Below are 15,194 nucleotides of genomic sequence, written 5' to 3'. Positions count from 1 at the left end.
ATGCTACCTCAAAAAGATGTGGAATTCCTGGGAGGAGCATTGAACTGGGCTGGGAAGGGGTTCTAGGAGGCAGTGATTTGACCTAGGTATAGGGGATTTCTGAAAGTATCACTTGGGATTATCTTGCCCTGAGACATGAAGGAAAGAGAATGAGTTTATGCATACTCAGCAAGTAGTGTGACCAGAAGCAGAAGCTGGTACTGGTCTATAGCTGCTGATCACAAGGTTTTAGTAGCTAAGATTAGCTGCTAAACTTAATGACACTATGCAAGACAAACAGCTGCACCAAAGGAGCCACTGGGTGGAAGAGGGAAATAAACAAAAAGAATTCTGTTCCTACTATTGACATAATAACCCTGGAGGAGCTGGAGCAGAGACGAGCAGGCCCCATGGCCAAAAAACTAAGAGGGTGGGGGAACTGCTGGGGAGTGTGAATCAGGGTGAAGGCTGAGCCGCAGGGTGAGGAGTGGGATTTCTGTGGGGAACAATCTGTGATTTTTGATAATGGATGAGAATCAAACCCAGCTCCTTGGAGACAGCCTTTGAAATGTGTAGCCAGACCAGGAGCCCAGGGCAGTCAAGCTACAGGCCAAGAAAAACTACCATCATCACCTGGGTCACAAGCTACATCCATCTCAAGGGATGTTAGGGATGCCTTCCTTAAGACCAAAGGCAGAAGATCTCCTTCTCTGACCGTGGCACCCATACTCATTTTTTTTTTTAAGATTTTATTTATTTATTTGACAGAGAGAGAGAGAGATCACAAGTAGGCAGGCAGAGAGAGAGAAGCAGGCTCCCTGCTGAGCAGAGAGCCCGATGTGGGGTTCGATCCTAGGACCCTGAGATCATGACCTGAGCCAAAGGCAGAGGCTTTAACCCACTGAGCCACCCAGGCGCCCTAGATGGAGTAGTTTAGATTTAGCCTTAAAGATACGAAGAGACAATACAATCATCTCTGACAGCATTACAGTGCTTAGGGCTGGAAAGCCATGTGGCACAAAGAAGAGAAAACCCAAAGGCATGTAGACACAGGGATAGAACTCTTAGAGATAGGTCAAGCTGCTTCCAAATGCTAACTGGAGAACATCAGCAAAGCTTTTCACAACTGCCCTGCCATGGTTTTCCGGCCTATCCCCAGCCGAGAGGCTCAATGTCTTCTCCCTGAACTTCCTGCCAATGCAGGAGACTGTAAGAACTCCCTCTGGGAAATAAACCAAAGCCTGCAAGGATCTTTAAGTACTGACTCTATGCTAGTTTCCCTGACAGACCCCAGCTGATCAGAACAACTGGGCCTACCAAGACCAGGGAAGACAGGACAGATACATCATCAGTTCCCAGCTAACCTCATCTGCTGCTTGCTCCAAAAGTAGCTTCTTATCTGCAGCCTTGAAAGCCTCGAGTGTGTTGGTGTTAAAGAGCGTTCCAACAGCTGGGCAGCAGTGGGCTGGAGTGGGAGCACTCCTAGACATGGGAGAAACATGGTTAGGCAGGCAAAGATGGGGCAGCAGTGGGAGACAAAAGACAGTGCTCTGCAGGGCAAAGAGATAATCAATCACAAATTTCTCTGGGAAAACATGAATATCCATGCTTAAGAACTAAAAAACTGCAACTATACACACACACACACAAAAAATCTCTATATTCTCTTTACCCTCACCTCTTGTTGTTCTTCCACTGTGCACCACCCCCATCTCACCTCAAATATAAATCCATTATCTAGTTTTTACCCTTTCTCATCTTTAACCTGAAAGGGAAACATCATTTATGGAACTTCTACTGCACCAAGAACTGTACAAGTTTTGCATTTTTGCAACAACTCTTTCTCCTGATTAAAGGCTTAAGTAACTCATCTAAGTTCACATAAAGATAGGCGGGGCAGGAATCTAAAGCCAGAACTAGCAGACTCCAAGGTATTGAGCTGCCTAATCCCTACTCAAACCCTCACAGGCTTCAAGGCCCTGCTCCAAACCCTCTCCTTCCTGGAAGACCCTCCCATTTTCGCTGGTAATGGCTGGCACAGGAAACCGAGCATTACATTTTAGTGTGTCTTTAAGACTGACCATCAGAGACACCCGACTAGAGGATACTAAGCTCCCTGAGGGCAGAGAACATGTCTCCCTCTTCTGACTGTCTCCAGACCTCACCCAGCCTAACCAGGCTCCACAAAGAGATGCTGCTGAGCCAACTTCCGGTGGTGGTCTGAGTCACACAGACAAAATGTGTCATACCTGGGCTACCTGCCAATCTGTCGTGTCACATGTGTATCACACTCTATACTGTCCCCTTATGGTCTTCAGAGTAATCAAAATCAGGGGAGAAGAAGACGAGTTAATTCTAAGTACAAACTCAGATGTGGAAATATCTGGTCTCCTCTCTGAAATGATTAACTTGTGTTTTAGAGGTTACAGATGCTAAATGAAAATTGTTGTCAATTACAACTACTGCAGAGAGAATGCATTTTTATTGATTGTACAGTTTCAAAGACCTCATGTCTCTTGGAGTCTGTACAATTGGGTTCACAGGGGCTGCGAGGATAGAAGATCGAAACCTAGACCAGGTGTGTGGGGGGGTAATGGGTGGCCAAGGCGGCTGTGCCAAATGTTGTCTGTGGGGTGCAAACGCCAAGTCCTGGGAAAAAGTAACTTTCAATGGCCAGAGCCTTCCCTTGGGGGCTGACAAGCTAGCAAATCATAAGCTGTTTCTCACAACTCTACTCCAATAAAATATTTTTCATCCACGTGGGAGGAGGACATCAAAGACTGTCTTAAAGAGAAAGACAAATCACAAAGGAGCAAGACTCCGCCTAGAGGGAGGAAGAAAGAGCACAGTAGTGGTTGGTACACTAGGCCCCCTACATTCAGACTTGGCTTTATGAAATTACTGCTGAACTAGAAGGGACAAAGCTCTGCTCTAATTGTGATACATGCACAAGAAGAAGGGACCCTTCTTCCTAAGTGCCTGACTGTCCCAGGTATGTGAATACAGTGTTGAAGTGTCATCATGGGAAGTCAAGTAACTGCCAGCATGCTGGCCAGGCTCCTAGAACATTAGTGTTCATGCAAGTTAATCAGAGAGCACAAGATGAAGTTTCAAAGGGAAGAATTTTTCATAAGTAAAGTCCCACCAGGGGAGGTAGCCAAGGAAACAAATTTAAAAAGTGATAGTGGGAGGGAAAGCCATTCTGCCAATCTCTCCAGGTTCAAGTTCACTTGTTCCACAACAAGTGAAGATAGATGGCTCAGACGAAGAGTGGAAAGAGTCCTGGACTTAGAAACAAGAGAATTTAGTCCACATCCTGGTCCTAGACACATATTAGTTTAGTTTCCTAAAATTCCATTTATATGAAATGCCCAGGATACTAAATCCATAGACAGAAAGTAGACCATGGTTACCGGGCCTGGGGAGTGGGAGAAGGGAAGAATGTAGAGTAACTGCTTATGGGTATAGACTTGCTTTCTGGAGTGATGAAAGTGTTCAAGAATCGGTGGTGGCAGCTGCACAACCTTGTGAATACACAAGTGTAAAATCTGCTGCCTTATACATTTTATTTTTTTTATTATTTTTTTAAAGATTTTATTTATTTATTTGACAGACGGAGATCACAAGTAGGCAGAGAAGCAGTCAGAGAGAGAGGAGGAAGCAGGCTCCCCGCAGAGCAGAGAGCCCGATGCGGGGCTCGATCCCAGGACCCTGGGATCATGACCTGAGCCGAAGGCAGAGGCTTTAACCCACTGAGCCACCCAGGCGCCCCATGCCTTATACATTTTAAAAGGGTGAATTTTATGATATGTAAATTATATCTCAATGACACTGTTAAAAGATCAGAATTAGAAATCTTTCCCAGATAGTAAAGCCAATTGTGAACGCCCAATGACGTAGACTAACCAGGTAAAGGACTGATCTTAGAAAGGCCTCAAGCCTGGAGCGGCTTGGGGATGCTATCTCTAGGAACTCAGCCTGCACTTCACTCAGTCTCCCAGCCCTGAGTGAGGGAAGTTCTGAAGCTGGTTTGCACCTGTTATTCACACCTGGCCAAAGGCAGGAGAGACAGGCAGGGTGGTGGCCAGGACAGAATAAATTGCCAGAAGACAGATAGAGGTGATTTTTCATTATTTGGAGGAATCTCTGTTCTAACTGCACAGCTCTGCAGGCCTATGAGGAACTTTGGGAACCTAGAAGTTATACTTAGTCTGGGGGCATGCACCATGCTTTCTGTAGTTATCTGTGAGTGTCTGTTTTGCAACATCTCTAACAGATTCCACTGCTGTCTTTCCACCAATCACACCACATCCCACTTTGAAAGCCATGCATTTAGACTGCCTATAATTGATTTCAACAGTTATCTGAGTAACTAGTACATGTCAGATCTGTGTTAGGGGCTAATGAGATAGCAGAGATTAAGAGAGCCTGGGTTCTGTGCTGATGATTTTGCCTATGAGTCTAATTTCCTTAACTATTTTTTAAAGTTTTTTTGAGGGCAAGTGTTATGCTTTCTATTTCTCTAATTAAGTCCAACTTGAAGCTTAGTAAAGAAAATATTTCTTCTGATTGCAAAGATAAATGTTCCTTAAGGGAAAGAAGCCCAGAGAAAGGAAAACTAATGCTTTAATGAGGTAATTTCACAATTATGCAGAGATTGTCCACCAAAATCTACTATTCCATTCTTAAACAGAAATAGAGTACATATATGCTGCTTGTAGTGGGGCACCACGCTTCCCAGACTCATGCTCTCCCCAGTGGAACCTGAGCAAAGTAATGCATGTCCTTGCCTGGCAAGGCAAAGTGACAATTCAGGTTGTTGGGTTGTTGCTATTGTTTTTTAACTTTTTGTTTGGTCTTTCTTTCAAGATTTTATTTAAAACAAGTTAGTTAACGTATAGTATAGTATTAGTTTCAGGGGTAGAATTTAGTGATTCCTCACTTGCATATAAGACCCAGTGCAAATCACAACATGTGCCCTCCTTAATGCCCATCACCCAGTTACCCTACCCCCCCCAACTACCTCCCCTCCAGCAATCCTCAGTTTATTTCCTCTAGTTAAGAGTTTCTTGTGGTTTGTCTCCTTCTCTGTTATTTTATTGTCCTTCCTTTTCCCTATGTTTATCTGTTTTGTTTAAATACCATAAAATTTCACTCCTATGTGGAATTTAAGATACTTTTATTTTAAGCAGGTCCCATGCCCAACATGGGACTTGAACTCAACAACCCTCAGTTTAAGAGTCACATGCTCGGGGCGCCTGGGTGGCTCAGTGGGTTAAGCCTCTGCCTTCGGCTCAGGTCATGATCTCAGGGTCCTGGGATCGAGTCCCGCATCGGGCTCTCTGCTCAGCAGGGAGCCTGCTTCCCTTCCTCTCTCTCTGCCTGCCTCTCTGCCTACTTGTGATCTCTCTCTGTCAAATAAATAAATAAAATCTAAAAAAAAAAAAAAAAGAGTCACATGCTCCACCAACTGTCAGCCAAGTGCCCCCTACAATTCCGTTTTAAGCAACACACAAATACAAGCTCTCTAGAATGATGGAGCCATAGAGGGAAGAAAACTGAACCCCAGTCCCAGACTATTAGGTGGGCAAGAAATAAACCTCTTTTGTGTTTGGGCCATTACGTTTTGGAGTCTGGTTTAGCAGTATACCCTACACTAAGACAGCTCTCTCCAGTGCAAAATGATTGATGCCTGACAAAATACTACTTGACTGCTAATTCACCTCATAAAATGTGGAGAACAGGATTCTTATGGTGCTAAACACTGGCAGAGACCCACTAGGCTTCCAGGGACTCAGAGAATAAGGGATTTATCTGGTGCTATGCAAAGCTGAGATACTCTTGGCATCTAAAAATGAGTATTAGGACTGTTAGCTCTTCAGCTGTACCTTATTCCTCTCTCCATGCCCAGTGCCTAGCACATTCTATTGTCAAGACACAGAGGAAGCAATCAATAAGTATTTCTGAAATAACCATTACCTTTTCACATTTATTACAGCACAGAGCACACTAAAATGCAAACATGTATCTTCTACCTCTATCCAGCACTCCGTGTTTCTTAAGTCTCTGTATTCCTACCACCTACCCATCCTGCATGTAAGAGGAATTCAGCATCTGATGAGTAAATTTATAAAGATTTCCCCTACAAACCCATGCAGGTGTAAGGCAATAAAAACAAAGAAAGAATAATAATGAAAATAATTTGCATATGAAGAACTCCTTTCTTCTGTGGTACTCCAAGTACTTCCATTAAACTCCCTAGCTGTCTTAGTCTGTTTGGGTTGCTATAAGAAAATATCACAGACTGGGTAGCTGATGAACAACAGAAATTTCTTTCTCATAGTTCTGGAGGCTGGAAACCCAAGATCAAGATGCTGGCATGGTCCGGTTCTGGTGAAGGCCCTCTTCCAGTCACAGACTGCCCATTTAGCTCCACATCCTCAAGTGGTGGAAAGGGCGTGTTAGTTCTCTGGGGGTCTATTATAAGGCACTGATCCAGCTCATGAGGCTTCTGCCTCATGACCTAACCCCCTCCCAGAAGCGCCCCCTCCTGACACCATCACCAGGGGCATCAGGTTTTCAACATAGGAAAAGCAGGGACACAAACACTCAGACCAAAACACCAATCGTCCTAAGACAGATTCAGAAAATCACAGACTTGTAAAACTGGAAAGAACATCAGAAGCCAAGCGCCAAAGATGAGGAAACTGAATGTGAGGAAATTAAAAGCACTTAACCTAGGTAACAGGGTTAACCCGCCTTAAATAAGAGGCTTGCAGGATCCAGCACTGCCACTAGGGCTGCACCTCATTCCTGCTCATCTCCTCAACGACATAGCCTCCAACACTGTGGGTATTCAACAGCGCAATGAAAAGATATGACCAGTCAGATCAAGCAATTTCTGTGAAAGTCATAGCTGCGTGATCACAGATATTCTTACCTCCGTCAACTAAAATTTCTGGATCACTTGAGTTTAAGATGTTTGGATTTTGTAGTAAGATCAAAACCTAACTTCTATGAACTACTTTTTTCCTGTAACTAATTGTTCCTAAGAATATAATTATTAAAATCTTAAAAAAAAAAAAAAACCAAAAACAGAACATAACCCTTCAGTCTAGTCCAGAGTAAAGATGGGAGAAAGTTTAGCTTTTAATTAATGTTATAGTCTTGAGATCATATTAAAACTACACTGCTCATATGCCCCCCTGAACATCTCCAGATAATTTAATGCTTATACACTGTCAGTTATTTTCCTTATTATCTTGTAATTGTTTTAGAGGTAAGTTAATCTCTACCAAAACAAGAGAGAGATTACCAGGATTTGATTTGTTTTGACAAGCAATCACAAGGAATTTATTACAGAGCAAGAAAGGTCTGAAGAGAACAAGAAACACCAACACATACCTTTTAAAGATAAAAAGACTAACATATTTTTTAATAGGACCATGTTTTGTTTATTTTTCCTAAGCCTTTCTTGCCCTCAGAGTGTGACATGTTATTTATTTCAGCATATCAGATCCCTGATTTACCTGGTATAGGGAAAAGGACTAATACCATTTTAGATTTATGTTACAACATTAAATCTTGGAATTTGAGATAGAAGAATCAAATGTGTTGACTTTTTGAGAGATTTTAAAAATATATTCTATGGCTAAACTCAACAACACAAGAAACAACAGGCGTTGGCAAGGATGTGTAGAAAAAGAACCCTCATGCACTGCTGATGAGAATGCCAACTGGTGCAGTTGCTGTGGAAAGGAGTATGGAGGCGCCTCAAAAAATTAAAAATAGAATTACTGTATGATTCAGTAATTGCACTACCGGGTATTTACCCAAAGAATACAAAAACACTAATTCAAAGGGATACATGCACCCCTAATATTTACAGCAGCATTATTTATAATAGCCAAATTATGGAAGCAGCCCAAATTTCCACCGACTGATGAATGGATAAAAAAGATGGGATATACATATATACAATGGAATGTTATTCAGCCATAAAAAAAGAATGAAATCTTGCCATTTGCAATGACATGGATGGAGCTAGAGAGTATAATACCTAGTGAAATAAGAGAAATAAGAGAAAGACAAATACCATATGATTTCATGCATTTAAGAAATTAAACAAGAATTTAAAGACACAAAATAAACAAGCAAAGGGGATAAAAAAGAGAAAGAGAAATCCAGAAACAGACTCTTCTGTTTTTTATCTTTAACAGATGGTTGCCAGAGGGGAAGGGGATGAAGGGATGGGTTAAATGGGTGTTGGGGATTAGGGAGGACACTTGTCATGATGAGAGCACTAGGTGATGTGTGACATTGTTGAATGACTATATTGTACCTCTGAAACTAATACAACACTGTATAATGTGGAAGCATTGACTACACTGAAGCCTTCAATTCTTCAAGTATTAATCATCTCAGAGCCCCTCAATATGGTTTCAGCTCCACTTTTCTGTGTGGAATTCAGTTTGAGACTGCAAACAGCCTAATCAACAAATCCAATGACCCTTGCATTGAATGCTGACCTTTCTGCTTCTGACACTGTTGATCAACTCTTTCCTTCCTGAAAGCATCCATCTATGGTTTCTGTAGCGCTGTTCTGGTTCTTCTTCCTCTCTGAGAATTCTTATCTCCTTTGATAGTTCTGTATCTTCCTTCTTGCACTCCCCGATCAGATCCACTCACCAGTCTGGCCCTCTGTTCTTCTTACGTGATAGTCTTCCTCTCTTAGAGCCTCACGATCTCCTCTGCATGGATGACCCTCTCCTTGACTCCAGGGCCTCCTGGGCATTTCCACCAGATGATGTCATCTCAAACTCAACATGTTTTAAACCAAGTATACCTCCTCCTAAAATCGTATCCCCCTCCTGGTCTTTCTGTTTCTGTAGAATATAACAAAATGCCCCTGGCTACTCAGACTACAACCTCAGAAATCTATTTCACTGTGCTTCTAAATTTAGCCACCTTGGGCAAGCCATTTTACCTTCTGACCCATGGTTTCCTCATCTGAAAAAAAGAGAAAAATCACATCTGGCAGGTCTGAAAGGATTATGTATATGAAAACACCTGCATAATTAAGTCAATAAATGTCTCTCTTCTCTCCAGCAGTACCTATGGCTCCCAACCAAGGAAGAAAAAAACAAATCAAAAAACCTCTTTGAGGGTGTATGTCGTGTTTCTTTGTATAATGCCTTACACAGCAGCTTGTATGTAGAAGTAGCCTAATAAATGTTCATTGATGTCCATGGATAAGCAACTGAAGGAGTAAGTCAAGAAGTATCAATAAGGAATCACAAAATATTAAATAAAATCAAAAGCAGAGGGCTATTATCTACACCTCAACCAATCTAGATGATATTTGACTCCTAATAGGCTCTGATAATTACCTGCTGCAAAAAGGTATATCCAATAGTCCTAAGCATCTAGCACTTGTCTCTGTGCATCTAGCACTTGTCTTTGGGGGATACAAGAGAACTGAAGAGCTGGCCCTGCTTCTGGGGGCTCCCCAAGATCCCCCTGTGGCTCACCTAAGTTTAAAGTCAAGAATGTTCATTCCTCACAGAAAGCAAACACTTTGGATTTTAAGCCAGAAAAAAAAAAGAAAAGAAAAGAAAAGAAAACAAAATACTCACATGTCAAAAGCACTGAACTCCAATGTTAAGCGAGCTGGCAGCCCAGCAGAATCACCTGGACAGAAGCATTATCACATTTTCCATTATGAGTCAGTAATAGCAGCATTCATAACTAAAATGTTTGTGAATAATTTTGTTCTCTTTCTTGAGCCCTAAGTGCCCTGTCCAATTCCTGGTCATCCATATTCAACAGGGACTTAGCAGAAGATGCCAGAGCTTTTCTAAATTGGAGGAATTTGTCCAGACTATAAAAAAAGATTCATTGAGAAAAAAATTTTCAATCTCCTCCCTCAGCAATTTTAAGTAGTCAATATTAATTTTTTGGGTTAATAATGGGAGTCTCACTACTCTCTTTCTTTTCCCCACAACAGAGGAAAAGAAGTGAAAATGAGTTTTTGTCAAAAGCCAGGAAGTAAAAGGGGATAAAAGGTATGGCACATGGAATATAATCAATGTTACTGTAATAGCACTGTATGGTGACAGAGGGCAGCTACGCCTGTCGTGAGCAGAGCATAATGTATAAACTTGTCAAATTACTATGTTGTAAATCTAAAACTAATGTAGCACTATGTGTAAATGACACCCAAATAATAATTAATTAATTAATTAAACACAGTCAGGAAGTAAAATAGAAACCAGTGAAGAACATGAATTATAAAAGACAAAGGTGGGAAAGCTGACCCTATACTGGAGGGCAGAGAGCATAACAGAAGATGACGGGATACTGAGTTACTGTCACCCACCATTGTAGTAATAACCCTTAATGTCCTTGGGAGCTTCATCCAGCCGGTACTCATTCAGTTTCCTCTGGGTCAACTCATGCCAGAATCCAACGTCCAAGGCACTGCTAAAGGGGGCGAACTGCAATTTGGACAGCCCAGGATCCCCCGGAGCTGCTGCCATTATTTGCTGCCTACTAGAAAACAAAACAGAACACAGCAAAATAGCACAACATATGGTGAGGGAAAAAAAAAATTTTGTAATAAGGCATAACCAAAACAAACAAGCAAAAAACGATGGGAGGTATACAGGCTACCTAAAGACCTAACTGAAAATCACCCTGATTCGGCCTATATTGCTAAGTTTCACCTCCTGACAACACAAATGATTTTCTAAGTAAATTCTTTCTCTTAGGCCTTTCTGACCTTTATCTCTGGGTATCTCCCTTTCTTGTTCAAGTCAGTCTGATGGCAGCACGAGTGCTATGCCTTCATAGACATAATCAGAGTCACAGAAATTTTTGTCCTCCTGTGTGGTCCTGGAGAACTTCACACATGTAAAACCTGAGTCCAGCAGGTCAGAAACACAAGGCCAACTATCCGAGCTCTGAATGAGAGCTGCACTTGAGCACCTCCCGCCCCCGCTGAGGAGAATGAACAAATTTCTGCCCACCTAGCCTGAATTTTTTTACATCTCATCTTTTATCTTTTAAATGTATGGAAAATTTGCATTTTACTGTATATACATATTTTAATATTTCATTCTCCCCCTCAAATCATCAAATAAATGTGACCCTCCTGGCAATCAGGCATGCGCACACTGTAACTCTCCTACTCCCGCACACACACTCAGGGGTCACCACTGCCAGCTGGAGAAGCACAATACTAGAGGACCTTGGTATTTCCAAAAAGCAGAAGTGGGGGAGGTCTCTTCACTTTCCACTCTAACTTCCCTATGACCAGACAGAGTAATATTTCTGCAGCAGAATGTATGAAGAGTCACATTAGATGACAACAGTTCACATCAACCACATCATAGTTTTGAGCCAAGATTATTACATAGCTTTCCGTTTTCCAAACTTGTTGGATTTGGGAATTAAGATCTAGCAAGCTTTCGGGGGCGCCTGGGTGGAGCCCCAGGTCAGGCTCTCTGCTCAGCAGGGAGTTTGCTTCTCCTTCTCCCTTAGTGCACATGCATGCACACGCTCTCTCTGTCTCTGTCTCTCTCTCTCTCTCAAATAAATAAATAAATAAAATCTTTAAAAAAGAGAGAGATAAGCTTTCGACTGATAATAACTAGATGGTAAAGTGCTAAGTTAGCACTACATGAAAATGCTAAAATTCCAGGAGATGAGTATGGAGTAGGGAGGAAGTCTCAGAGAAGGTGCTCTTTAAAACCCCCCACCGCCTTAGTACGCATTCTCAGTATCATACGTTAGACAATGCCTGACCCGAGATTTTCAAACTTTCCCCACCTTGAGGGCTTATTAAAAACTGAAGATGAAGGGACACTTGGGTGGCTCAGTCAGTTAAGTGTCTGCCTTCAGCTCAGGTCATGATCTCGGGGTCCTGGGATCGAATCCCTTATCGGGGTCCTTGCTCAGCGAGGAGCCTGCCTCTCCCTCTGCCGGCTGCTTCCCGGTTTCTCTCTCTCCCTCTGACAAATAAATAAATAAAATCTTAAACAAAACTAAACGAAACTAAACTGAGGATGCCTGGGGTCCAGCTGCTGGAGAGGAGAAGAGAGGATGAGGGTGACCAGGAGTCCCCAGGTTTGACTAGTGCTCAGGCAGGTCTGATTCAAGTTTGGTACTACTTGATGGCTTCAGGCCACCGGCACTCTTACTTTTGGAGGGCCCACTTCTAAACCATTTCAAATATATTTAAATGTACCCTCATCCCATATTAAATAATTTCTGGCTTTTAATTATTTGAAAGGCTTTTTATAATTCTGTACTCTCAGAATGTTCATCTCTTTCCAGGTCACATCTATTTCCATTGGCCCAGGGAAAGCTTATGGATCCCATGCACTGAGACTTCAATGCCCAAAGGAGAATCAGACCCTCGTATAGGTGATCTGGGGGCTTCGCATTGAGAAACGTGGGTCTAGAATACCCAAATGGCTTCCTCTAATCACTCCCTCTACTCTTCCTCCACAATGCTTTCCGCTATTGGTTTTTGAAAGAATCCATGCTCGGCCCTCTCCTTGGTCTGTAAGTTTTCTCAAAAGCAAAATTATTCATTTTCTACATTAATTTCTATTTATATGCCAGTGAACTGTAGGACTATATTTCTAGAGAGCTAACCTCCAAACAAACAGTTGACCCTTGAACAACACAGGTTTGAACTGCATGAGTCCACACCTACATGGAGCTTTTTCCAATAAGGTACAGTACTATAAATGTATTTTCCTTAAGGTTTTCTTAATAATATATTCTTTTCTCTAGCTTACTTTATTTTAAGAATACACTCTATAATACATATAACCTAGTTGTTCGTGTTAATCGACTATGTGTTAATGCTATGTGTTAATTGACTGTTGATGTTATCAGTAAGGCTTCTGGCCAAGAATAGGCTTTAATTAGTTAAGTTTTGAGGAATCAAAAATTGTACATGGATTTGACTATGTGGGGGTCGGCACCCCTATCGCCCACATTGTTCAAAGGTCATCTGTATGTTTTAAAGCCAAGACTTGGATTTCTCACAGACAACTCAAGTTTGGCAAACCCCAAACTAAACATTTCTTTTCCCCAAATTCTGCCCATTTCCCAGTATGTCCTAGTTAACTTAATAGTACCAACCATATCCGAGGTCAAAACCTCAAAGTCATCTTCAGTTTTTCTATTTTTCACATTCAGTAAATCAGTAATTGCTAGAAGCTAAACCTTAAATGGGCCTCTGGAATGAGATGAAGGTGATAGCTACAGAGCATTGACCAGGACGAGGCACTGCAGCAGGGCATGCACCTGAATTTACTCCTCTTAAAAGCCCTAATAAGTGACAGTTCCGGTTTTACAGAGGAAGAGACTGAGGTTCAGAGAGGTAAGAAGTCCACAGAAGGACATACAGGTAGGAAAGTGCGGTGAAGTGGGGAGGGCGAGGATCCAAATTCCATATGCCCATACTCTTCATGCAATTTTGTGCTTCCTATCCAAGTCAGCTTCTCTTCTCTCCTCCATCCCCCTGCAAAGGTCAGGCCCACCATCTCATACCTCAGCTCCTGAGTTAACATGCTCACAGGTCACTGCCTTTGTCTTCTTCAATGCTTTCCACTATTCTGTCTTCAAACAAGACATCTATATTGCTACTGGAACTGATTTGCACAGGGCACTCCCTTGTTTAAACAAACAAAACCTTACCAGCCTTACCCCCAGAAAGAGTAAGGTGCCAACACTGTCTCAGCTTGTTTGTTTCCCAGCCTTACGCCTTTCCCTAGGAAACCTCTCCCCATCTCTACCATGAAAACTCCTTCTCATCTATTAAGATTTTTTATGAAGCTCTCATTAACGCCCACAGTCAGTGGGCATCAATGGGTCCCTTCTCTGTGATGACAGATGATAACTTCCATTAGGGCGTTTGCCATCATGAATCATACTTGCTTTTTTGATTTTATGCTTTTCAAAACTTTTTAAATAATAGCAGTAGTAGTAGTAACTATTCTAATTGAATTTTTTTTAAAGATTTTATTTATTTATTTGACAGACAGAGATCACAAGTAGACAGAGAGGCAGGCAGAGGGAGAGAGGAGAAAGCAGGCTCCCTGCAGAGCAGAGAGCCTGATGCGGGGCTTGATCCCAGGACACCAGGATCACGACCTGAGCTGAAGGCAGAGGCTTTAACCCACTAATTGAATTTTTATTCTGTGCCAAGCACTAAACATTTTACACATTATCTTAGGACAAGCTCAAAGTGATTGCATTATGCCTAATTTATAGAAGAGAAATGGAGGCACTGAGGTATCAAGTAACTTGCCCAAAGTAACTCAGTTAGGAAGGAAAAGAGCTGAGATTATAATCCACGTTGACTGGCTTCAAAGCCCCAACTCTCTCATCACTATATCTGTACTGCCTCGAAGGGAGACACCCCTTTGCAGAGCCTTTATATTGCCTATCAGCCGCACATATGTGAAAAAAAACATTTTGAAAAACATTTTCATACTAACTTACTCTCCAACAGAGTCAAAAGAAAAAGGTCATAGCCAGAGTAATCATCCACTATGGAAGGAAATCAACACAGCAGCAGACAGTGGTACAAATGGATCTCTGAAAGCCTCTGTGTGATGGGTCATCAGGCTCCTACACGCTTTAGTGATCCACAACTTATTCTTAAAGGTCAGCAGTAATTCATCATCCATTTGGACGACCCGCTGAGGTCATCAAGATGGAATTTTGCCAGTGCCAGAGATGAAAGAGAAGACTCTCTCCTATACCACACTTCAACAGCTGGGAAAAAATGACTCAAGAAGACCACTTAGAAGATGACAGATGGGCATACTAACAAAGTGATATGCATAAGAGACACATCCTTTAAACATTTTCTGACTTATTTGAGTCTTTAGAAATTTCAAACAGAACCCAAGAGCCTATTTCACAAGAGAAAATGGTTGGTATTCAGCCACTGAACTACTGCTTGACAGGCTGAGGAAACAGAAAGGTCCTCAGCAGCAGCAACATGTGATGAGGACATTACTGGAAACATCTGAAGAGCACACTCAAGTAAAACTGCATCATTTAAGAACCCATACATCTGTGTCACATTGCCATCTCCTTAAGCTAAAAGGGAAGATCTAAGGAAGTAATGATCAGAATGGAATTCTGGAAGGAGTAGTGAGTTATAGATGCAAAGTTATTTATGTGTCACT

The 15,194-nt window shown here is 42.0% G+C and overlaps 1 protein-coding gene across 6 annotated transcripts in view; it reads right to left on the bottom strand.

Moving 5' to 3' along the window:
* Nucleotides 1–15,194, bottom strand: part of ATG7 (autophagy related 7) — a 244,917-nt gene that overhangs the window by 216,905 nt on the left and 12,818 nt on the right. For 5 of the 6 annotated variants that reach the window (XM_032841624.1, XM_032841621.1, XM_032841623.1 and 2 more), the window contains exons 2-4: nucleotides 10,358–10,530; nucleotides 9,615–9,669; nucleotides 1,344–1,461 (exon numbers count right to left, since the gene is read on the bottom strand). In XM_032841624.1, the coding sequence (XP_032697515.1) occupies nucleotides 1,344–1,461; nucleotides 9,615–9,669; nucleotides 10,358–10,517 (333 nt within the window). In that variant the 5' untranslated portion in view covers nucleotides 10,518–10,530. The remainder of the gene's footprint in view (nucleotides 1–1,343; nucleotides 1,462–9,614; nucleotides 9,670–10,357; nucleotides 10,531–15,194) is intronic. The other variant, XM_032841619.1, reaches the window with a different exon arrangement.

This window comes from Lontra canadensis, unplaced genomic scaffold (assembly GCF_010015895.1).
Source record: "Lontra canadensis isolate GAN:19392208 unplaced genomic scaffold, GSC_riverotter_1.0 scaffold124, whole genome shotgun sequence".
Taxonomy (NCBI): Eukaryota; Metazoa; Chordata; class Mammalia; order Carnivora; family Mustelidae; genus Lontra; species Lontra canadensis.
Note: the sequence above shows the minus strand (reverse complement) of the source record. Positions and strands in the feature narration are given on the sequence as shown.